General features: G+C 47.3%; 1 protein-coding gene across 1 annotated transcript in view; it reads right to left on the bottom strand.

Moving 5' to 3' along the window:
* Positions 1-24,363, bottom strand: part of LOC139229054 (ephrin type-B receptor 2) — a 585,159-nt gene that overhangs the window by 49,929 nt on the left and 510,867 nt on the right. The window contains exons 11-12 of the mRNA XM_070860715.1: positions 8,206-8,328; positions 2,101-2,348 (exon numbers count right to left, since the gene is read on the bottom strand). Coding sequence (XP_070716816.1) covers positions 2,101-2,348; positions 8,206-8,328 — 371 coding nt within the window. The remainder of the gene's footprint in view (positions 1-2,100; positions 2,349-8,205; positions 8,329-24,363) is intronic.

The following is a 24,363-nucleotide window of genomic DNA, read 5'->3' as shown; positions in this document are numbered from 1 at the left end:
TTTTGACAAGGTCCCACACAAGAGATTGGTGTGCAAAATCAAAGCACATGGTATTGGGGGTAATGTACTGACGTGGATAGAGAACTGGTTGGCAGACAGGAAACAGTGAGTCGGGATAAACGGGTCCTTTTCAGAATGGCAGGCAGTGACTAGTGGAGTGCCACAGGGCTCATTGCTGGGACCCCAGCTCTTTACAATATACATTAACGATTAGGATGAAGGAATTGAGTGTAATATCTCCAAGTTTGCAGATGACACTAAACTGGGTGGCGGTGTGAGCTATGAGGAGGACGCTAAGAGGCTGCAGGGTGACTTGGACAGGTTAGGTGAATGGGCAAATGCATGGCAGATGCAGTATAATGTGGATAAATGTGAGGTTATCCATTTTGGGGGCAAAAACACGAAGGCAGAATATTATCTGAATGGCGGCAGATTAGGAAAAGGGGAGGTGTAACGAGACCTGGGTGGCATGGTTCATCAGTCATTGAAAGTTGGCATGCAGGTCCAGCAGGCGATGAAGAAGACCAATGGTATGTTGGCTTTCATAGCTAGGGGATTTGAGTATAGGAGCAGGGAGGTCTTACTGCAGTTGTACAAGGCCTTAGTGAGGCCTCAACTGGAATATTGTGTTCAGTTTTGGTTTCCTAATCTGAGGAAGGACATTCTTGCTATTGAGGGAGTGCAGCTGAAGATTCACCAGACTAGTACCAGGGATGGCTGGACTGTCATATGAGGAGAGACTGGATCAACTGGGCCTTTATTCACTGGAGTTTAGAAGGATGAGAGGGGATCTCACAGAAACGTATAAGATTCTGACGGGACTGGACAGGTTAGATACGGGAAGAATGTTCCCGATGTTGGGGAACTCCAGAACCAGGAGACACAGTCTTAGGATAAGGAGTAGGCCATTTAGGACCGAGATGAGGAGAAACTTCTTCACTCAGAGACTTGTTAACCCTGCCGCAGAGAGTTGTTGATGCCAGTTCATTGGATATGTTCAAGAGGGAGTTAGATATGGCCCTTACGGCTAAGGGGATCAAGGGGTATGGAGAGAAAGCAGGAAAGGGGTACTGAGGGAATGATCAGCCATGATCTTATTGAATGGTGGTGCAGGCTCGAAGGTGCTACTCCTGCAGCTATTTTCTATGTTTCTTATAGGCTGAGAAAAGTGGTGAGTAAACAGCGGGACTTGGGCGGAATCGGCCAGAGAGCAAGGTAAGTGTTTTTCTTTACTTTTTTCTTCATTTTTTCATTAGTTGCAACAGTGGGGAAGTTTGTGTGTGGGTCGGAGAAGTTTGAGGTTTCTTTCTTCCCGTTTCCCAGCGAGTATGGCAGCAGACTCCTGATGCGAGATTCAGTCGGTCACCTGAGTTCCGGCCCGAGGGTGAGTGTGCAACGCCACGGTTTAGCGCTGCTCTCTCATCTTCGGGCGTAAACATAGAAACATAGAAAATAGGTGCAGGAGCAGGCCATTCAGCCCTTCTAGCCTGCACCGCCATTCAATGAGTTCATGGCTGAACATGAAACGTCAGTACCCCCTTCCTGCTTTCACGCCATACCCCTTGATCCCCCGAGTAGTAAGGACTTCATCTAACTCCCTTTTGAATATATTTAGTGAATTGGCCTCAACTACTTTCTGTGGTAGAGAATTCAGTAAAAACTGAATTTGGCAGCTGGAGCCTGTACCTAATGTCCGCCGGTAAAATCAGCAGTCGGGCTGTGACAGTGCCTCAAAAATGGAGGTCCTGAACTTCAACCCCTGAGCCTCTTCTTTTAATGTCTCTCATTATGCATCCCATTGTCTCAGGTAATATCACTTCTGCCATTTAACCATCGCTTGCCCTTTACTTAAGCACTTTGCACCCCATTCGGCTTATTGTCCTGTATATCTTTTTCATTCCATTCTCTTTATTCTGTTCCTTTCTACATGCTGTCCATCTGCAATATCTTTCAGGTGTGAGGCAGGGTCAGACGGCCATGCCGCTCTCTCCATGCACTGCCTCACCTAACAAACGCTCCAAGCATTTTCAATTTCTGTTTCAATAAACGGCAAATTGGCCATGGTTTCCTGAAATAAAACACAATTGCTGAAGATCTTACCCGGAGGAAGGAGTCTAGTGACCCATTCTCCATGAACTCTGTGATAATCATCACCGGGCTGCTCTTGGTGACTACGCCTTCCAGGTGGATCACATTCGGATGATCAAACTGACCCATGATGCTTGCTTCACTCAGGAAGTCCCGTCTCTGCTTCTCTGTATAACCAGATTTTAAGGTCTTGATAGCCACAAAAATCTCCCTCTTGCCAGGTAACTTGAGATGCCCACTGCACACCTCTCCAAATTCACCTGGAAAAAAAAATCAAAATGATTAACCTCTCATCAGCTCACTGTTCGAGGTCTAGTCCCTGCAAGGAATGAAAGAATGCACAGGAAAATAAATCATTTCCGTCCAATGGCCAGCCCCAGAGATTACAAACAATGGAATTACAGCTTCACTACCGACATCCCTCTATTAACTTTCTTATCAAATACTTGTCTGACCATGTCTTAAAATTCTTGATGTTATCAGCCTTGATTCCATCTGTGTGCAATAGTTCTATCTGATCTCTCCATTCCCCTCTGTGTACAGAAGTTCTATCTGATCTCTCCATTCCCCTCTGTGTACAGAACTTCTATCTGATCTCTCCATTCACTGTTCCTCTATGCCCCGCAGTTACAAACAATTACAAAGTATTACGAAGCATTTACAGCACAGAAACAGGCCATTTGACCGAGTACATCCATGCCGGCGTTTATGCTCCACACGAGCCTCCTCCCATCCTTCCCCATCTAACTCCATCAACATAACTCTCTATTCCCTTCTCCCTCATGTGCTTAACTAGCGTCCCCTTAAATGCAGCGATGCTATTTGCCTCAACCACTCCCTGTGGCAGCGAGTTCCACATTCTCACCTCAAAGAGGTTTCCCCTGAATTCCCTATTGGAATAATTAGCGACTATCTTATTTTCATGGTCCCTAGTTCTGGTCTCACACGCAAGTGAAAATATCTTCTCTTTGTCTACACTTTCAAACCCTTTCGTAATCATAGATCACAGAATAGTACAGCGCAGAAGGAGGCCATTCGGCCCATCGATTCTGCACTGGCTCTTTCGAAGAGCAATCCAGTTAGTCCCACTCTCCCGCTCTTTCCCCACACCCCTGCATTTTTTTCTCCTTCAGGTATCTATCCAATTCCCTTCTGAAGGCTACTGTTGAATCTGTATCCACCGCCCTATCAGGCAGTGCATTCCAAATCCTAACCACTCGTTGCGTAAAAATGTTTTTCCTCATGTCGCATCTGGTTTGTTGTCAATCACCTTAAATCTGTGCCCTCTGGTTATCAACCCCTCAGCCAGTTTCTCTTTAGTTACTCTGTCTAAACCCTTCGTGATTTTGAACACCTCTATCAAATCTCCTCTTAGCCTTCTCTGCTCTAAGGAGAACAACCCCAGCTTCTCCAGTCTATCCACACGTAATCCCTCATCCCTAGAACTGTTCTAGTAAATCGCTTCTGTACCCTCTGCAAAGCCTTTACGTCCATCCTAATGTGCGGTGACCAGAGTTGGACACAATACTCCAACTGGAGCCGAAATAGTGTTTTGTATAGGTTTAGCATAACTTCCTGGTTTCTCTACTTTGTGGCCTAGTAATTGCAGGGGCCGGAAAGCTGCCGGGCCACCGGGGCCGTAGTTAATGGCATCCCGAAATAATAGCGCAGGTAACACTGGTATGTTGGTGCTGCCTGCTAATTTACATTAACGCAATGCAAAATCTGGAGTGCAAGACTGGTTTTCCTGGGGCACTCTCAGCAGGAGGCCCAACGTAGCATAGCCATGGTGTCCCTGGAGCAAGCGTTATCTTAAAGCTAGCCAGTCATTATAGAAAGCAGTATTGGTCCCTTAAAAGGGGACTGCCTTCTAAATGAAAAAAATATCATTTAAAAATAGGCAGTCTTTAGCCCTTAGAGCTGAACTGCCTTCCAGATGTAAACAAATTGTAAAAGTGCTTTAGCACTAACAGAAATTACAATTTCTTCCCTTACTTCCCCTGGCAATCGAGGATGGATGCCATCCAGACCTGGTGACATATCCACTTTAGTACCTTCTTTTTATCTATTTTTGTCTCATCCAGTAACCCGACAGCCTCCTCGTTTAACACAGCTTGGGCAAAGTCCTCTTCCTTGTTAAACACAAATGCAACTTCTGTTATGCCTTCTGCCTCCGCCAATAGTTGTCCATTTTGGTCCCTAATCGGACAACAGCTTCTCTGACAACCCTTTTACTGTTAACATGCCTATAGAAGACCTTTGGATTCCCCTGAATGTTAGCAGCTAATCTACTCTCGTACTGTCTCTTTGCCCCGTCTTATTTCCTTTCCACTTCTCCTCTGTACTTTTTATATTCAGCCTGATTTTGCCTTGTATTCTCAAGCTGATATCTGTCATACGCCCCCTTATTCTGCCTCATCTTACTCTCTAACTCCTTCGTTATCCAGGGAGCTCTGGCTTTGGTTCCCAATCCCTCTTGTGGGAATGTACCGAGACTGTACCCAAACCATCTCTTTAAAGACTGCCCATTGCTCCATTACATTTCTCTCTGCCAGTCTTTAACTCCAATTTACTCGGGCCAGATCCTTTCTCAATTTGCTGAAATTAGCCCTCCTGCAATCAAGCATTTTTGTTCTTGATCACTTGTTGTCCTTCTCCATAACTACTTGAAACCTTACGATACTATGATCGCTATTCCCGAGTTGCTCCTCCACTGTGACAATCTCCACTTCACCCACTTCATTTGCCAGGACTAGATACAGCAATGCCTCCCTCTTTGTTGGACAAGAAACATAGTGATCCAGAAAGTTATCCAGAACACACTTCAGATATTCTTCTCCCTTTCTGCCCTTAACACAACCTACCAATCACGGCTCATACCTCACATTCATCGCTTCACCTGACCCTCACACACTTAGCACTGCTGCAAGCCTCACACCGACATCTCACAGCTCGCACACACACTTCCAGCTATTCAACCATGACAGGCACATCATCCAAACATTGCAACACACTCGCTGACGCACTTCCCTCTCTCTTGCAGGACAATGTGGTGCACAACCAGAGACAGCATGGTCCATCCCGTAGGTGGACAGGCACTCTTGCATGTCCTAACCCTCATGGAGGAGACGGTGCTGGACATTATTGGATCAGCAATTGCTGAGCCTATGCCCTCAAACCTACTTCTCACATCCCACTTCCACCTCATCCCACAATCCCTTACAAGCTGAAGTTGGTGTAAGCATGGATGGTTTGCTCTCCTGCCCCCACCGATCCCCTGCTCATGACAACCCTACCCTTGTCCCTTTCTCCTTTCAGATACCCAAGAACTGAAAGTTGGCCAGGCAGTGGTGGAAGGGCAACAGGTGGAAGAGGAAGAAGACACTGATGATGACGACACAGCACCATCACTCGATTTCACACTTGCAGCCACCACCTCAGATACTGATTCATTGAGTATATTTAAGGCGGAGATAGACAGATTTTTGAGCGATAAGGGAGTAAAGGGTTATGGGGAGCGGGCGGGGAAGTGGAGCTGAGTCCGTGATCAGATCAGCCATGATCTTATTGAGTGGCGGAGTAGGCTCGAGGGGCCAAATGGCCTACTCCTGCTCCTATTTCTTATGTTCTTATGTTCCGACACTGTGCGCAGGTTAGAGGATAGCATAGAGGTAGGATCTGCATGTGGTGAGTCACCGGGCACGAATGGCCTGCAGCCGGGGCAGGGGGCAAGGATAGTGCAGGTGTCAGCTTGCCGGAGGGTGAGGGCACACGCACAGGTTCTGCTGCAGAGGTCCCAGATGAGCACTTCGATGGGGCAGGCTACAGAAGAAGGCAGAAATGCTAGGTGCATTGGCAGGCTTGCAATGTCAAGGAGCATGGAGGAGTCCAGCATCAACCTTGCACAGGCCTTTGCACATAGCTTGGAGCCCATCCTCTCCAGCGTGGAAGTGGTGGGCATCTCCACTTGGGGACCCAGCCACGATGCAGCGCCTGATGGCCGATGTCTCAGCTTCCATTGCAGCAAAAGTACAAGCCACCCAACGTCTGGGTGCTGCAGTGGGAGCTCAGACTGTTGCAATTATGGCTGTGGATACTAGTGTTCATCGGGGCTTGCAGGGTGTCACAGCAGTGGAGAATCTGTCCTCCAACAGAGGACTAGAATTGATGAGGCACTGCCCCGGGGGAGAGGCAGTGGCTCCATGGATCACGAATCTGCTGTCCTCTCTCAGGATGACAGCATTCGTCCTCCCACCCTGCCAGTCCGCTAGTGCAAGCGGACGCTGTGATTGTCCGGAATAACAACAACTTGTATTTATATAGTGCCTTTATCGCAATGAAAGGTCCCAAGGCGCTTCACAGGAGTGTTATGGCTTAAAATTTGACAGAGGAACGAAAAGGTGAGGGATTTTTGGCGAATGGAGAATTGAGGTTGTGGTTACTGATATTGCACTCGAATTATTTCTGCACGGATAGCCCGGGCAGGGAAGGGCTGTCAAGTTTGCCTCCTCCCGTCCACTTCCTCCTTTTCCTGCTCCTCCTCCTGCTCCTCAGCTGCTTGCTGTATAGCTGCAGACAAAGGCTGTGCCCTCATGATGGTGAGGTTGTGCAGCACGCAACAGGCCACCGTGAATCTTGACACCCGCTCTGCCGAGTCCTGCAGGGCTCCTCCAGAGTGGTCCAGGCAGCGGAAGCATTGTTTCAGCACGACGATGTTCTGCTCTGTCACATTTTGTGTGGCAGCATGGCTTTCAATGTATGTATGCTGCCCGCTTGTGCGTGGTTTGCGTTCTGAAATCCTGAGCCATGTCGCCAATGGATAGGCCTCGTGGCCCAATAGCTACCCTCTGGTTCGCCATGCTGGCACAAATGCAGCTGGGGGGGCTTTTAATTTGCTGCGCCTCCCGCCGTGTATCTTTTCCAGCGGCAACAGCATGTGAGCGGCCTGCGCGGGACCTCCCGATTGGTGCACGGCCTGGGCGGGACCTCCCTATTGGTAAGCGGCCTGCGCGGGAGCTCCTGATTGGAGCACGGCCTGGGCGGGACCTCCCAATTGGTGCACGGCCTGGGCGGGACCTCCCAATTGGTGCACGGCCTGGACGGGACCTCCCGATTGGTGAGCGGACTCTGCAGGAGCTCCCGATTGGTGCACGGCCTGGGCGGGACCCCCCGATTGGTGCACGGCCTGGGCGGGACCTCCCGGTTGGTGAGCGGCCTGCGCGGGACCCCCCGGTTGGTGCACGGCCTGGGCGGGACCTCCCGATTAGTGAGCGGCCTGCACGGGACCTCCCGATTGGTAAGCGGCCTGCGCGGGAGCTCCCGATTGGTGCACGGCTTGGGCGGGACCTCCCGATTGGTGAGTGGCCAATTGGTGCACGGCCTGGGCAGGACCTCCCGATTGGTGAGCGGCCTCCGCGGGAGCTCCCGATTGGTGAGCGGCCTGGGCGGGACCTCCCAATTGGTGCGCGGCCTGGGCGGGACCTCACGATTGGTAAATGGCTTGGGCTGCGCGGGACCTCCCAATTGATGCGTGGCCGCGTGCCCGTGAACCTGAGGCAGAACATTGATTGTGACTGATGCCAGGATGCCAGGCACTGATCTGCATCAGTCGCTGCCTATGGTCGCACAATGGAAGCTGTGGAATCCCTCTCGATGGCGGTACATCTCCGAGTTGACATGTGGGGCCCACAAAGCGACGTGCATGCAGTCAGTGGCACCTTGCACCTTCCGACGGACCTTCACTGGGCACGCGCTAACGCCCTCACCAAAATGGCGGCCAGCATGACTCGCACCAGAGTGTGTGCATACGCCACGGGTGCCATCTTGGACTCATAGCACCGAAACAGCGGGTGCTAAGAGCCGAATTTTGTGGCCATTAAATCTCTAACATCTTTCAGTTCTGACGAAGGGTCATCGACCTGAAACATTAATTCTGTTTCTCTCTCCACAGATGCTACCTGACCTGCTGATTAATTCCAGCATCTTCTGTTTTTTATTTCTAATTAATACTGGTTTGCATTTGCAACTCACAATAGGTTATACTAGCAAGTTATACTAACCTGATGAAATACAGGAAATCTTAAAACACAGCAAATAACTGTGGGAATAGATAGATACCTGCTCCAATGACCTGTTCAATCTTCACACTGGATATGTCAATCTCTTTGGCAAATTCCCTCACAGCCTCATTAGGATCTTCATAGGTGAACGGATCGATATAAATCTTCATACCAGGTGTCACTGCAAAGAGAAGATTGACCTGTAAGAATACTGCTCCAAGGTGATCAATAAGATATTACAGCTGCCAGGAACTCTGCTGCGGGAGTATTCAGAGGGGTTTTATTGATTGAAAGTTAACTGTGGCTCAAATACATTTAACATCAGAACTGTTGCAAAGCAAATGAACAAATCCACAGACCCAAAATATTCACCCAAAATGTGAGGTCACATTTCAACTCTCGAAAGGTCAATGTGCATCATAACCCAGATTTTAAAGTCTGAATGGGAGTTGGAAGCAGCATAGATCACACTGTACAGTCGTCTGTCCTTATCATTCAGAGTTTAATTAATAAGAGGCTGTAACCAAAGATTTCAATGAGATTCTGAAATCATGGGGCTGGATTTTCCGGGCCTGTCCGCCTCTGTTTTTGCCCCGGAGGGGCGGCAATGGCGGCGGTGAGCTCTTCCGGGCGGGCAGCCAGCTTCCAGCGTCCCGCCGGGGTTTTCGGGGCCGGTTTCGGTGGGTCGCGGAGCATTACTGCCCGGGAGAGGCGAGCCGGTATGCTGATTGTGACACCGGCTCGATTTTTGAGTCCCGCCCGACCCGTAGTGTTCCGTAGAGCGCCCCCTGGTGGGACCGCCTGGGAAAGCGGGCATTCCGAGCTGCAGCGGCAGCACTGAGGTCAGTAATGTCCACCTCAGGTAAGTGTGATTGTTTCTTTTAAACATTTTTTTGCAAGTTATGTTGTGGTGGTGTGGGCTGTGTATTGGGATATTTTCGGTGTTGTTTTTCGAGTTTTTTTCCCCCCCAAACCTCTCTCAGAGCGCTCCCGGGCCGGCTCTTTAGCTCGGGATTTTCCCACATCCAGCCGGCCTAGCACCCTGAGAGAGGTGTGCAACGCCTCCCCTAGCACTCCGCCCCACACCCAGGGCCCAGCTGACCAATTTTGCTGACTGAGGCGCAAACCTTTTCCAGGCGGTATCCGGACCACCCCGCTGCCATTAATGCCCCAAAATCCTAAAAGCCGAAAATCCAGCCTGCTTTCTCTGATATCTGTGAATATGAATCCACAGACACAAGGTCACATTCCCCACGTACACCAATGGCACCCAGCTCTGTCCCTCCATCGCCAGGCTCAGCCCTTTGTGCTGTTAGATTGCTTGTCCAACATCCAGTCTTCGCGGAACCTTAGCCAGCTCAACACTGCAAAAGCCAATGGCCTGGATTTTACGGGTAGAGCAGCGATGAGGCTTGCAGCATCACCGTTCTAATGCAGCAAATTGCTCTGCAACTTTTGGCATCCGCACATGCGCAGTAAAACTTGGAAATCAGGAAGTTGCTGTCCGAGTTTCCCTGCTCCCCCACAAGCTTCATTCTAACTGTGTCTCGCCGAGAGACTCGGCGTTCAATAACATGAAGGGCGTGATGTTGGCGAACTTACCCACGAGACACGGCAGAAAAAGTTAGAGCTTGTCCATTCAAGTGTCAGTGAATTTTTAACGATGTGGTAAGTTTAACTGAAAATTTATTTTTCTCAGTGTTACAATTCCTTCAGATTTGAATTGCTGTTAGAGATTTTTTTAAATTAACAGATTAAACTAATGGCCCAGATTTTGCGGTGGGTATGGTGGCGAACTCTCAGATTACACAGCCATACCTCCTTTGAAATCCACCAGAAGTTCAGGATTTCTGCATGTGCTTGCAGCATCCGCAAGGCCCACGTCAAAGCAATTGCTGGGGCAGAGTTGGGCTATTGTGAACTGCACAAAGTGTCTTAACCAGAGTGCACTGTACCAGAGTGTTTAATTTGGAAATTTGGAAGGAGTGGGAATTGGGAGAAGAGGGGGAAGGACCTAATTGGAGGAAGTATCAGCAGCCATGGAGCCTTCGACGATTTCCAAAAAAAACAAGGACAACAGGTAGGTGATTGGTTGGTGAGTATTAAGGTTTTTTTTTCTCTCTTTTCTCACTCACCTACAACTGTGGTTTAAACTAGGTGCAGGAAACTATAAAGTACTGTATTAAACTTAATATAACTGTAAATAATAATTGAATAAAGACTTTAACGAATTAGATCAAATTAAATAAGACCAGACTAAGATACGGCAGGGCAGGTGGTTTGTCTGGACTACAATATGTGGGAGTTTGTGGACAGTGAGACTGTCCCGAGCAAACACGTCTGCAGGAGATGTCTCCATCTTGCATCTCTCTGGCTCAGAGTCATCGAGCTGGAGTGTGAGTTGGAGACACTCTGACAAATAATGGAGGAGGAGGAATTTCTGGACAGTTTTATCCAGAATACAGTCACACCCGAGAGGAAAGGGAGGGTGTGAGTGTCAGGGAGCCGGGTGGTAGGGATTTGGGAGAGGTTAAGAAGGATGTGCCGCAGACACTGGTCCTGTCCAACAGTACAATGTACTCTCTCCCTGTGAGGACAAGGAGACAGACTTTGGGGAGGGCAGCCACAATGCAGACCAAGGCACCATGGCTCATAAGGTTGTCCAAGGGGGCGAAAGCATTTTAGAAATGTGGTAGTGATAGAGGATTGTCACTTTAATTCTCCACTCCATTCCCACTCTGACCTCTCTGTCCTCGGCCTCCTACACTGTTCCAACGAAGCTCAACGCAAGCTCGAGGAACAGCACCTCATCTTTTGTTTAGGCACTTTACAGCCTTCTGGACTCAACATAGAGTTCAACAATTTCAGAGCGTAACCTCGGCCCATCTTTGGCTCCCTTCCCCCCTGCCCTTCCCCCAGCCCCCCACCCACCCTCCCTCACAGCCTGCTTCTTTCTTTCTTTTATTCTCCTTGTCTCCAATGGTAGTTGGTCATTATCCCACCATTCACACCCTATCTTGACGAATGTTCTTCTAACTTCTGGCATTACCATTTGAATTTGAGCCATCATTCCTGTTGCCTCTCTAATCTCTCCTGTCTTCCAACCTATCACAGACCTTCCCTTTTGTTCTTTCTTCCCCTCCCCCTTTCAGTGCTTGTTAAGAATCCATTCTTTCCGAACACTCTCCAGTTCTGACGAAGGGTCATCGACCCAAAACGGTAACTCTGCTCCCTCTCCACAGATGCTGCCTGAACTGCTGAGATTTCCAGCATGCTCTGTTTTTATTCCAGATTCCAGCATCTGCAGTACAGAGGGACCTGGGGGTCCTTGTGCACGAAACACAAAAAGTTAGTATGTAGGTACAGTAAATAATCAGGAAGGCAAATGGAATGTTGGCCTTTATTGCAAGGGGGATAGGGTATAAAAGTAGAGAAGTCCTGCTACAACTGTACAGGGTATTGGTGAGGCCACACCTGGAGTACTGCGTGCAGTTTTGGTCTCCATATTTAAAGAAGGATATACTTGCATTGGAGGCAGTTCAGAAAAGGTTCACTAGATTGATTCCGGAGATGAGGGGGTTTGACTTATGAGGAAAGGTTGAGTAGATTGAGCCTCTACTCATTGGAGTTCAGAAGAATGAGAGGTGATCTTATCGAAACATAAGATAATGAGGGGGCACGACAAGGTGGATGCAGAGAGGATATTTCCACTGTAGGGGAAACTAAAACTAGGGGACAGAGTCTCAGAATAAGGGGCCGCCCATTTAAAACTGAGATGAGGAAGAATTTCTTCTTTCAGAGCGTTGTAAATCTATGGAATTCTATGCCCCAAAGAGCTGTGGAGGCTGGGTCATTGAATATATTTAAGGTGGAGATAAAGAGATTTTTGAGCGATAAGGCAATAAAGGGAGTGGGCGGAGAAGTGGAGCTGAGTCCATGATCAGATCAGCCATGATCATATTGAATGGCGGAGCTGGCTCAAGGGACCAAATGGTCTACTTCTGCTCCTATGTCTTGTGTTCTTAAAAGGTATCTATTCACAGTGGCAGAATGTAGGTAGTGGTGTTCCACAAGGATCAGTGCTGGGACCACTGCTGTTCACAATTTATATTAACGATTTAGACTTTGGAATCAGAAACACAATTTCTAAATTTGCGGATGACACCAAATTGGGGGTGGGGGGTGGGGAGGGGGTGGGGATAGTCAATACTGAGGAGGACTGCAACAAATTACAGGAGGACATTAATAAACTTGCAGAATGGGCATATAATCGGCAAATGAAGTTCAACACAGATAAATGTGAGGTACTACATTTTGATAGGAAGAATAGGGAGGTCACTTATTACTGGGAGGGTGCGAGTCTGGGTGGGGTAGAGGAACAAAGGGATCTCGAATACAAATACACAAATCACTGAAAGTTGCGACACAGGTTAGCAAGGCCATAGAAAACAAATCAAACACTCGAGTTTATTTCTAGAGGGATAGAATTGAAAAGTAGGGATGTTATGCTTAACCTGTATCGAACCTTGGTTAGACCACACTTAGAGTACTACGTACAGTTCTGGTCACCATATTATAAAAAGGATATAGAGGCACTGGAGAGGGTGCAGAGAAGATTTACAAGGATGATACCAGAAATGCGAGGGTATACATATCAGGAAAGGATGAACAGGCTGGGTCTCTTTTCTCTTGAAAAAAGGCTGAGGGGTGACCTAATGGAGGTCTTTAAAATTATGAAAGGGTTTGACAGAATGGATACAGAGAGTGTTTCCAGTTGTGGGGAAAAGCTTAACTAGAGGCCATCAATATAAGATAGTCACCAAGAAATCCAATAGGGAATTCAGAAGAAAATTATTTCCCCAGAGAGTGGTGAGAATGTGGAACTTGCTACCACAGGAAGTGGTTGAGGTGAATATTATTGATGCTTTTAAGTGGAGGCTAGACAAGCATATGAGGGAGAAGGGAATAGAGAGTTATGCTGATAGATTTAGATGAGGAAAGACAGGCAGTGGCTCGAGTGGAGCATAAACTCCGGCATGCCGAATGACCTGTTTCTGTGCCGTATATCCTATGTATTTGCCTACCAACCGCTCAGCAATTGCTAACGGAAATGTTACGGTTGATGCAAATGGGGCAGCACCTGCTTGCATCAGCATAAGGGGAATCCTCCAGCATGATTTAAACATTTTCATCTCAAAAATCACACAATTTAACTGGTTATGCAAAAATTTGAGTTTCAATGATGTCGATAAAATTATCAGCAAAATTAAACTTTTAGTGATATTGGTGGAATGAAGCTATTTAGGAATTAAATTCCAATCCTGTAAATTGTAATACAATTTGATTATAGGATTCCTTTCTGAAATATGTAGAATCTAATTCTGTTTGCTGATTAGAGGACCAGGCCCACGTGATCCCAGGTACACTTGTCAGAAGTCGTGGACTGGTGTTAGAATTGAAGATTCATTCCATGGGACAATAGCTAAAGCTACGTGAACAGCGCGAACATCAATAACTGATAATGGGCAGCTCCAAACATCTGAAGGCCAAGAACTGCCTGTCTGACTCCAACCCTGGGAGGATGTGAAGAGGAGGGTTTCACCCAAGAGTTGAGAGAAAGAACCCGACATATCATCGTCTAAATGGTCCTGTTCATATCCTGCACATTGAATTAAAAATTCTAACTTACACTTCCTGGTTTAGACTTTGCGTGCCTCAGTCAGAATTCTTCAATTTGCCGAAGGTTCAACTGGGTTCAAATAGCGGCGATGACCTGGCAGAATCCTGCCCTCAATTACCTCCCCTTTCATCCCCAAATTACATGCAAATTGTGCTCCTATGGCAGAAGAACTCTTAATTGTTTCCAATTTCTAAGTACAAACACTTCCCTCCCTCTTTTGTTTCTGAAGTAAAAATTAAACATTTGTTAATGGTTTACATCTGACACTTTACCTGAAAATTGTTTAAAATTTACATTGCAGGTTTTTTCAGACATGCTTGACATGAACATTTCTGTCAGTTGCCTCAGATTAAAGTCTTCAGGTTAATAAAGGTTACATTTTATCAAGTCTATATACTTCATTATACTGCAAGAGAGTGAGCTTTACAAAGATCAGTTGTGGCCACACAGACTGCGGTAACAATTACCTAACTTAATAACAGTTTGAATGTGAAACTTTATCTGAATAAATAATTTAGGAAAACAAAGAAGCTCATACACTACTTTTCCGACATCCAGTATTGGATGAGCAGATATTTCCTCCAATTAAAAATCGAGGAGACTGAAACTATTGTCTTCAGTCCCTGTCACAACCACCTTTCCCTAGCCACCGATTCTATCCCGAACCAGCTCGACAGGTTGGGCCGAATGGCCTGTTTCTGTGTTGTGTAATTCCAAAATGCCAATTATCCCAGGTATGTCCTGTCCACACAAAGCAGGACAAATCCAATCTGACCAATTACTGTCCCATCAGCCTACTCCCAATCATCAGCAAAAGGCACTGACTCACCAATATCATCATCATCATCATAGGCAGTCCCTAGGAATCGAGGAAGACTTGCTTCCACTCCTGAAGTGAATTCTTTGGTGGCTGAACAGTCCAATACGAGAGCCACAGACTCTGTCACAAGTGGCACAGATAGTCGTTCAGGGAAGAGGTGGGTGGGACTGGTTTGCCGCACGCTCTTTCCGCTGCCTGCGCTTGGTTTCTGCATGCTCTCGGCGTTGAGACTCGAGGTGCTCAGCGCCCTCTCGGAAGCACTTCCTCCACTTAGGGCGGTCTTTGGCCAGGGACTCCCAGGTGTCAGTGGAGATGTTGCACTTTATCAGGGAGGCTTTGAGGGTGTCCTTGTAACGTTTCCGCCGCCCACCTTTGGCTCGTTTGCCGTTTGGCTCAAGATGGCAGAATTAGAGGAGAGCAGGTATCTCAGAGGATTGCAGAAGATTACAGAGATAGGGAGGAGCAAGGCCATGGAGAGATTTGAAAACAAGGATGAGAATTTTAAAATCGAGGTGTTGCTTAACCGGGAGCCAATGTAGGTCACACAGGGGTAAGCAAGGAACTCCGAGTAGAGCACTTGCTTTGGGTGTCTCGTGTCTGGCATGTGGACTATGTGGCCTGCCCAGCGGAGCTGATCGAGTGTGGTCAGTGCTTCAATGCTGGGGACAGTGCTCTATCATTGTAGCTCGATGACAGAGGTTAGGGTGGTCTTGGACCTGGCCTGGAGACGGCGAAGGTTGAACAGGTTCCCACTGGTTCTGTAGTTTAGTTTCACTCCAGCAGCGAGCTTGTTGACTGTGAGGTGGAGCATGGCTGCGAGAAAGATTGAGAAGAGGGTTGGGCCGATGACGCAGCCCTGTTTGACCCCGGTCCGGACATGGATTGGGTCTGCGATGGATCCGTTGGTAAGGATCACGGCCTGCCTGTCGCCGTGGAGCAGGCGGAGGATGATAATGAACTTTTGGGGGCATCTGAAACGGAGGAGTACGCTCCATAGACCCTCGCGGTTGACAGTGTCAAAGGCCTTTGCAAGGTCAAAGAAGGCCATATATAAGGGCTGACGCTGCATTTTTCCTGTAGCTGACGCGCTGCAAAAATCATGTCCGTTGTGCGCTGCAGGGGACGAAATCCGCACTGTGACTCCAGGAGAGCTCCTCGACCACGGGGAGAAGTCGGTTGAGGAGGATTCTAGCGACGACTTTCCCAGTGGCTGATAGCAGGGAGATTCCTCTGTCGTTGCCGCAGTCAGACTTGTCCCCTTTTTTAAAGATGGTCACGATCACTGCATCTCTAAGATTTCCAGGCATGCTCTCCTCCCTCCAGATGAGAGAGATGAGGTTGTGTATTTGCACCAGCAGTGCCTCTCCGCCATACTTCAATGCCTCAGCAGGGATTCCATCTGCTCCCGTAGCCTTCTTGTTTTTGAGCTGTCTTATGGCTTTTTCTACCTCGTGCAGTGTTGGGGTTTCACTGAGGTGGTGGCGGGTAGCATGCTGCGGGATGGAGTCGAAAACACTTGAGTCAAAGGCAGAGTCTCGATTGAGGAGATCTTTGAAGTGCTCCTTCCAATGGGCCCTGACTGCCTTGGTGTCCTTGATGAGTGTTTCCCCGTTCTTGGCCAGCAGTGGGGTGGAGCCTTGGGAGTTTGGCCTGTAGGTGGCCTTGACTCCATAACCAGTGCCTGAAAAGAGACACTTGGTTACTCAACCAGGAAACACCAGGACTGGTTTGATGAGAATGATCAGGAGATCCAAGAGCTAATAGATCGTAAGCGCAGGGCATTTCTGAGCCTTAAACAACAACCCAATGCGGGAACAGCAAAGCAACATTACAGATGGCTTAAGGCTGAGGTCCAACAAAAACCCGGGACCTAAAGAACAGGTGGTGGATGGAGAAAGCACAGGAGATACAACTCACCAATAACCTGCTCACCGATGCCCAGTTTGGATTCTGTTAGGGCCACTCGGCTCCAGACCTCATTACAGCCTTGGTCCAGACATGGGCAAATGAGCTGAATTCTAGAGCTGAGGTGAGTGTGACTGCCTTTGTAATCAAGGCAGCATTTGACCGAGTATGGCATCAAGGAGCCCGAGTAAAATTGAAATCAATGGGAATCAGGGGGAAAACTCTCCACTGGCTGGAGTCATCCCCTGTATGATGGTTGAGGTAAATGGAGGCCAATCATCACAGCCCCAGGACATCGCTGCAGGAGTTCCTCAGGGCAGTGTCCTTGGCCCAACCAGCTTCAGCTGCTTCATCAATGACCTTCCCTCCATCATAAGGTCAGAAGTGGGGATGTTCGCTGATAATTGCACAGTGTTCAGTTCCATTCGCAACTCCTCAGATAATGAAGCAGTCCGTGAATAGTCAGCGGTTGTAAGAATCAGCAGGCACAGTGCTAACTCACTACAACAGGTCTCATCCTACATTACAACAGTGACTACACTTCAAAAGTACTTCATTGATTGTAAATCGCTTTGCGATGTTCTGTGGTTGTGAAAGGTGCTATATATTAATACAAGTCTTTCTTTCTTTTCAATCGGGCCCCGATATTCATTAGATCCCCAACTGTTTCCGGCAGGTGTGCTCGCCACCTAAATGGAGGCCCCATCGAGGCAGACCTTAGGCTTTGCTCAACGTTTGGCTTGCTACTTGCGTCCGACTACCACCATGCTCACAGGGGCCTGTGGTTTGAGGTTGGATGAGATATGGTTTGAGGTCTGATGGTTTCTTTGTAGCCAATGCAGGGTCATTTCTTCATGTAAGAAGATGCTAAAGTGGAAAAACTGACTTGATTTTACAAAGCTTAGGCTAACGTCCAAAACCTTGACAGTCAAGTGACAGGTACATGCCAGGGAGCTCAAGATACTGGATAATCAAAGTCAAGTTTCCAAAGAACCATTTTCAATCTGAAGCCCGATTATCTCGGAACACTGCTCTGACAAATGGTCCCTATAACAGCCCTTCCCTCCTGTCTCTGACAGCAGGGCTTCTCAACTGGGGGGTCTGCGGCCCCCAGGGGTCTGCGAGAAGATTTCAAGGGGTCCGCCAAAAAGTACATTTTCGTGTATGTTTATTCTATGCTGAAAGTGCATAAATGAACATGTTCTCGGGTTACGCAATACGTTCTTGCTTTACGTAAAGTGTAATAGAGCTATTTCAGCACGAGCATTACAAAGAACAAGCAAAATCGTTTCAAACACACACAATAAACACCAGATATGGATAAACTTTTAATTCGACCATCAGCTTCAAAACAACAAAACCTACAGAGCGAAGATACACAACTTCCTTCATCAGGTTCAACCGTAGGGGCTGAAGAACAGCGAGGAGATCGAGATGTGAGTAAAAAATATAAAGTCACCATTAACCTTGCTAAATTAAGGAAATAGAAGGCAGCTACTTGAATTTTGGCTTTATTTGTACTGGAGGTGGAGGGGGTCCTTGTGCATGAAACACAAAAGGTTAGCATGCAGGTACAGCAAGTGATCAGGAAGGCCAATGTAATCTTGGCCTTTATTGCAAAGGGGATGGAGTATAAAAGCAGGGAAGTCTTGCTACAGTTGTACAGGGTATTGTTGAGACCACACCTGCAATGCTGTGTGCAGTTTTGGTCTCTGTATTTAAGGAAGGATATACTTGCGTTGGAGGCAGTTGAGAGAAGGTTCACGAGGTTGATTCCGGAGATGAGGGGGTTGACTTATGAGGAAAGGTTGAGTAGGTTGAGCCTCTACTCAGTGGAATTCAGAAGAATGAGAGATGATCTTATCGAAATGTATAAGATTATGAGGGGGCTTGACGGGGTGGATGCAGAGAGAATGATTCGAGTGATGGAGGAGACTAGAACTAGAGGGCATGATCTTAGAATAAGGGGCTGCCCATTTAAAACTGAGATGAGGAGAAATTTCTTCTCTCAGAGGGTTGTAAATCTGTGGAATTCGCTGCCTCAGAGAGCTGTGGAAGCTGGGACATTGAATAAATTTAAGACAGATATAGGAAGTTTCTTAAATGATAAGGGGATAAGGGGATAAGGGAGCAGGCGGGGAAGTGGAGCTGAGTCCATGATTGGATCAGCCATGATCGTATTAAATGGCGGAGCAGGCTCGAGGGGCTGGATGGCCTACACCTGGTCCTATTTTTTATGTTCTTATGTTTTTATATACCTCATCCGCTGGGTGTATAGGAGGTGGAGATTTACCTCATCCGCAGGCTGTAATTTATGCATAAGCACTGTACAATGAATCTTTGAAACCTTCCAGATTATCAAGACATTTAATTACCAAACAGGAAATATATAGGGACAAACTACTTGCGTTTTACGAGCGAAAGGCAAAGGGACTGCTCTGCACTAAAGCAGTAATGGAATCCACAACTATTGCTGATAAAAAGCTTGCAGTCTTATCTTACTTAGCGGTGCAGAAAATTGCTAAAGCAAAAAAACGCATATGATGACTGAGGAGTTGATAATGCCGCCTGTCATTGAAAGCGTAAGGGAAGTGTTTGGAGAGCACAAGGCCAAGGAACTGGAAAACATATCGACAACAAATGCCACTGTCAAGCGACGGATTGATTTAATGTCAGAAGACATAGTTGTGCAGTGCCTGACAATGACTTTGTTCTACAACTTGATGAATCCACAGACACTTCTGAAATGTCCCATTCACTCGGTATGTGTGGAATAAAGAAATCAGACTTTTTGCCTTGCAAAGAGCTCAACGCAACAACAAAGTTGGACGACATTTTCAAATCAGCTGGACAAATTGCCTCGGGGTCTGCACTGATGGGGCTGCAGCAAAGACAGTGAAAGCATTCTGGTGTTGTGCAAAGAATAAAAGTGGCTGCACCTCACGCTATTTGGACACTTAATGCTTTTTACACCGAGAGGCCCTTGCTACGAAAGATATTGAACCAGGTCTTCACGGTGCTCTCAACACAAATCATTTTTGGCAGTTAACAAAAGATGTAGGTTCCAAAAGATATTCAGCACTCGGCTGAAAGGGTATTGAGCTTTCCTATGATATTTAAAGCGATGTATTGACTTGGTAACCCTCATTTGTTGGCCGGTGCAGATATAATGGTAAGTACTGCAGGGACTAGAATACGGCCAGGGTGATCTCCTGGACTAGTTTCGATTGCCTGGATGGGTCGGAAAGGAATTTACCCAGATTTTTTTCTCCCTAAATTGGCCTGGGTTTTTAATTTGGTTTTTGCCTCTCCCAGGAGATCACATGGCTCCGGTTGAGGTGGAGTGTAGAATTTTTCAGTATAAGGGTGTCGCAGTTGTGTGAGGCGGACTGGATGGGCTGGGTGCTCTTTACCTTTCCGTCATTGTTCATAGGTTTATGTGTAACTTTCAGGGCTGCTGACCGAGGGCCGTGCGGCTCTTTGTCGGCCGGCATGGACACGATGGGCCGAAATGGCCTCCTTCTGCGCTGTAAATTTCTATGTTTCGATTAATTTGACTAAATCCACAGCAATAAACTCCAGGGGGCCAAAGTTGCCCCCCATTGTAATCGGGGCACACGCACGCGCTTCTGTTGTTTTCACTGGCGCGGTGGATGCGGTGGTCTCAAGAGTGAAATTCCGCTGTTTGGCTTTTTTTTCCGGCGGAACGGAAGTCGCTCATAATGGGGGCGGTAGTGTGTCTGTGATGGACTGAGACACTTCCTGATATTTCTGAGACACCGTATTGCGTCTTATCATTTCCCGCCACTGGGTGGCGGCCTTTCAGATTCGGGACAGAGTGAAGAAAAGCATGGACACAGTCAGGCATATTTGCAGTTAAATCTTTAACTGATTGTTAGTTAAGAATTAGACCTCTGTTAATGTGACATTAAGGGAGGAGTTAAACTAATATGGCAAGGGGATGGGAACCTATGCGGGGAGGGAATTAGAATGGGGGCAGAAGCAAAAGATAGAAAGAAGAAAAGTAAAAGTGGAGGGCAGAGAAACCTAAGGCAAAAAGCAAAAAGGGCCACATTACAGCAAAATTCTAAAGGCAAAGTGTGTTAGAAAGACAAGCCTGTAGGCTCTGTGCCTCAATGCGAGGAGCATTTGGAATAAGGTGGACGAATTAACTGCGCAGATAGCAGTTAACGGTTATGATGTAATTGGCATCACAGAGACATGGCTCCAGGGTGACCAAGGCTGGGAACTCAACATCCAGGAGTATTCAACATTTAGGAAGAATAGACAGAAAGGAAAAGGAGGTGGGGTGGCATTGCTTGTTAAAGAGGAAATTAATGCAATAGTAAGAAATTACATGAGCTTGGATGATGTGGAATCGGTATGGGTGGAGCTACGGAATACCAAAGGGCAGAAAACGCTAGTGGGAGTTGTGTACAGACCACCAAACAGTAGTAATGAGGTTGGGGACAGCATCAAACAAGAAATTAGGGATGCGTGCAATAAAGATACAGCAGTTATCATGGGTGACTTTAATCTACATATTGATTGGGCTAACCAAACTGGTAGCAATGCGGTGGAGGAGGATTTCCTGGAGTGTATTAGGGATGGTTTTCTAGACCAATATGTCGAGGAACCAACTAGGGAGCTGGCCATCCTAGACTGTGTGATGTGTAATGAGAAAGGACTAATTAGCAATCTTGTTGTGCGAGGCCCCTTGGGGAAGAGTGACCATAACATGGTAGAATTCTTTATTAAGATGGAGAGTGACACAGTTAATTCAGAAACTAGGGTCCTGAAATTAAGGAAAGGCAACTTCGATGGTTTGGGGCATGAATTGGCTAGAATAGACTGGCAAATGATACTCAAAGGGTTGACGGTGGATAGGCAATGGCAAACATTTAAAGGTCACATGGATGAACTTCAGCAATTGTACATCCCTGTCTGGAGTAAAAATAATATAGGGAAGGTGGCTCAACCATGGCTAACAAGGGAAATTAAAGATAGTGTTAAATCCAAGGAAGGGGCATATAAATTGGTCAGCAAAAGCAGCAAACCTGAGGACTGGGAGAAATTTAGAATTCAGCAGAGGAGGACAAAGGGTTTTCTTAAGAGGGGGAAAATAGAGTACGAAAAGAAGCTTGCCGGTAATATAAAAACTGACTGCAAAAGCTTCTATAGATATGTGAAGAGAAAAAGATTAGTGAAGACAAACGTAGGTCCCTTGCAGTCGGATTCAGATGAATTTATAATGGGAAACAAAGAAATGGCAGACCAATTGAAGAAATACTTTGGTTCTGTCTTCACGAAGGAAGACACAAATAACCTTCCGGAAGTACTTGGGGACCGAGGGTCTAGTGAGAAGGAGGAACTGAAGGATATCCTTATTAGGCTGGAAATTGTGTTAGGAAAATTGATGGGATTGAAGGCCAATAAATCCCCGGGGCCTGATAGTCTGCATCCCAGAGTACTTAAGGAAGTGGCCCTAGAAATAGTGGATGCATTGGTGAGCATTTTCCAACAGTCTATCGACTCTGGTTCAGTTCCTATGGACTGGAGGGTAGCTAATGTAACACCACTTTTTAAGAAAGGAGGGAGAGAGAAAAGGGGTAATTATAGACTGGTTAGCCTGACATCAGTAGTGGGGAAATGTTGGAATCAATTATTAAGGATGAAATAGCAGCGCATTTGGAAAACAGTGACAGGATCGGTCCAAGTCAGCATGGATTTATGAAGGAGAAATTATGCTTGACAAATCTTCTAGAATTTTTTGAGGATGTAACTAGTAGAGTGGACAAGGGAGAACCAGTGGATGTGGTATATTTGGACTTTCAAAAGGCTTTTAACAAGGTCCCACACAAGAGATTGGTGTGCAAAATTAAAATTCATGGTATTCGGGGTAATGTATTGACGTGGATAGAGAACTGGTTGGCAGACAGGAAGCAGAGAGTCAGGATAAACGGGTCCTTTTCAGAATGGCAGGCAATGACTAGTGGAGTGCCGCAGGGCTCAGTGCTGGGACCCCAGCTCTTTACAATATACATCAATGATTTAGATGAAGGAATTGAATGTAATATCTCCAAGTTTGCAGATGACACTAAACTAAGTGGCGGTGTGAGCTGTGAGAGGGACGCTAAGAGGCTGCAGGGTGACTTGGACAGGTTAGGTGAGTGAGCAGATGCAGTATAATGTGGATAAATGTGAGGTTATCCACTTTAGGGGCAAAAGCGCGAAGATAGAATATTATCTGAATGGCGGCAGATTAGGAAAAGGGGAGGTGCAACGAGACCTGGGTGTCATGGTTCATCAGTATTTTAAAGTTGGCATGCAGGTACAGCAGGTGGTGAAGAAGGTAAATGGTATGTTGGCTTTATAGCTAGGGGATTTGGTATAGGAGCAGGGAGGTCTTACTGCAGTTGTATAGGGCCTTGGTGAGGCCTCACCTGGTATATTGTGTTCAGTTTTAGTCTCCTAATCCGAGGAAGGTCGTTCTTGCTATTGAGGGAGTGCAGCGAAGGTTCACCAGACTGATTCCCAGGATGGCTGGATTGACATATGAGGAGAGACTGGATCAACTGGGCCTTTATACATTGGAATTTAGAAGGATGAGAGGGGATCTCATAGAAACATATAAGATTCTGACGGGACGGAACAGGTTAGATGCGGGTAGAATATTCCCGATGTTGGGGAAGTCTAGAACCAGGGGACACAGTCTTAGGATAAGGGGTAGGCCATTTAGGACTGAGATGAGGAGAAACTTCTTCACTCAGAGAGTTGTTAACCTGTGGAATTCCCTGCCGCAGAGAGTTGTTAATACCAGTTGATTGGATATATATTCAAGAGGGAGTTCGATATGGGCCTTATGGCTAAGGGGATCAAGGGGTATGGAGAAAAAGCAGGAAAGGGGTACTGAGGGAATGATCAGCCATGATCTTATTGAATGGCGGTGCAGGCTCGAAGGGCCGAATGGCCTACTCCTGCACCTATTTTCTATGTTTCTATGTTTTCTATGACCCCGCCAGAACTACAGTTAAGAAAGTCTTTTCTCTTTATTGTTGCTTTATCCAATTATTCAACCATTATTGTATTGTTCCTGATGGTGTACTGCCTGCAATCTCGTAATGGTTTATTTTTTATACACTACAGCTCACCGCGCACACAATAAAGGATTTAGATTCTGAAGCCCTGACCTTTAGCCATATTTCTTGGTGTTGCAGTTGATGTTAGCTGCCGAAATTAAGAGTTATCGCTTACCACAAGCTACATTCTTACAGCAGCCAGTACAGCGTCGGGCCAGAAGTTGGGGGCGGGCAGCGTGGCCGCCGCTGTCAGTCATCAGCGTAGCCCTGGTGGCATCATCACTGCGCCGCGTCACCACGGCTCTCGCCTTCACTTAAAGGGGAGAGCCTGCGCGATTCTTTAGGTTCGGTCCACTGGGCCACCAGGGAGGGTTTCGACTGGGCCAGCGGCCCGGCACCCAAGAAGGGGTGCCAGGCTGCTCGTTGGCGGCCCGGCCGAACCCGATGGCATAACTGTCGGCCCGACATGGCACAGTCGGCCAACAAAAAAAACATGGTGGCAGCGGCAGTGTGTCCTCCCCTTTAACGGGAGCCGCAGCGCCATTTTAGGAGGCCACAGCCTCACTGCACCGTCTCAAAAATGTAGGTTTTGGCACCGCCCGGCGGGAGGATGATTTTCTCGGTGGAATTTTGCCGTGCGGGGGAGCATCGGCGGTGCGCACTGTGATAAGCATTTAACAGGGATCGGCGGCAGCGGAGCGATAAGGGCGGAGCGGGTCACCACCGGGATAC

This window comes from Pristiophorus japonicus, chromosome 18 (genome assembly GCF_044704955.1).
Source record: "Pristiophorus japonicus isolate sPriJap1 chromosome 18, sPriJap1.hap1, whole genome shotgun sequence".
NCBI lineage: Eukaryota > Metazoa > Chordata > Chondrichthyes > Pristiophoridae > Pristiophorus > Pristiophorus japonicus.
The sequence above is the reverse complement of the archived record's forward strand: the minus strand, read 5'-3'. Positions and strand labels throughout refer to the sequence as shown.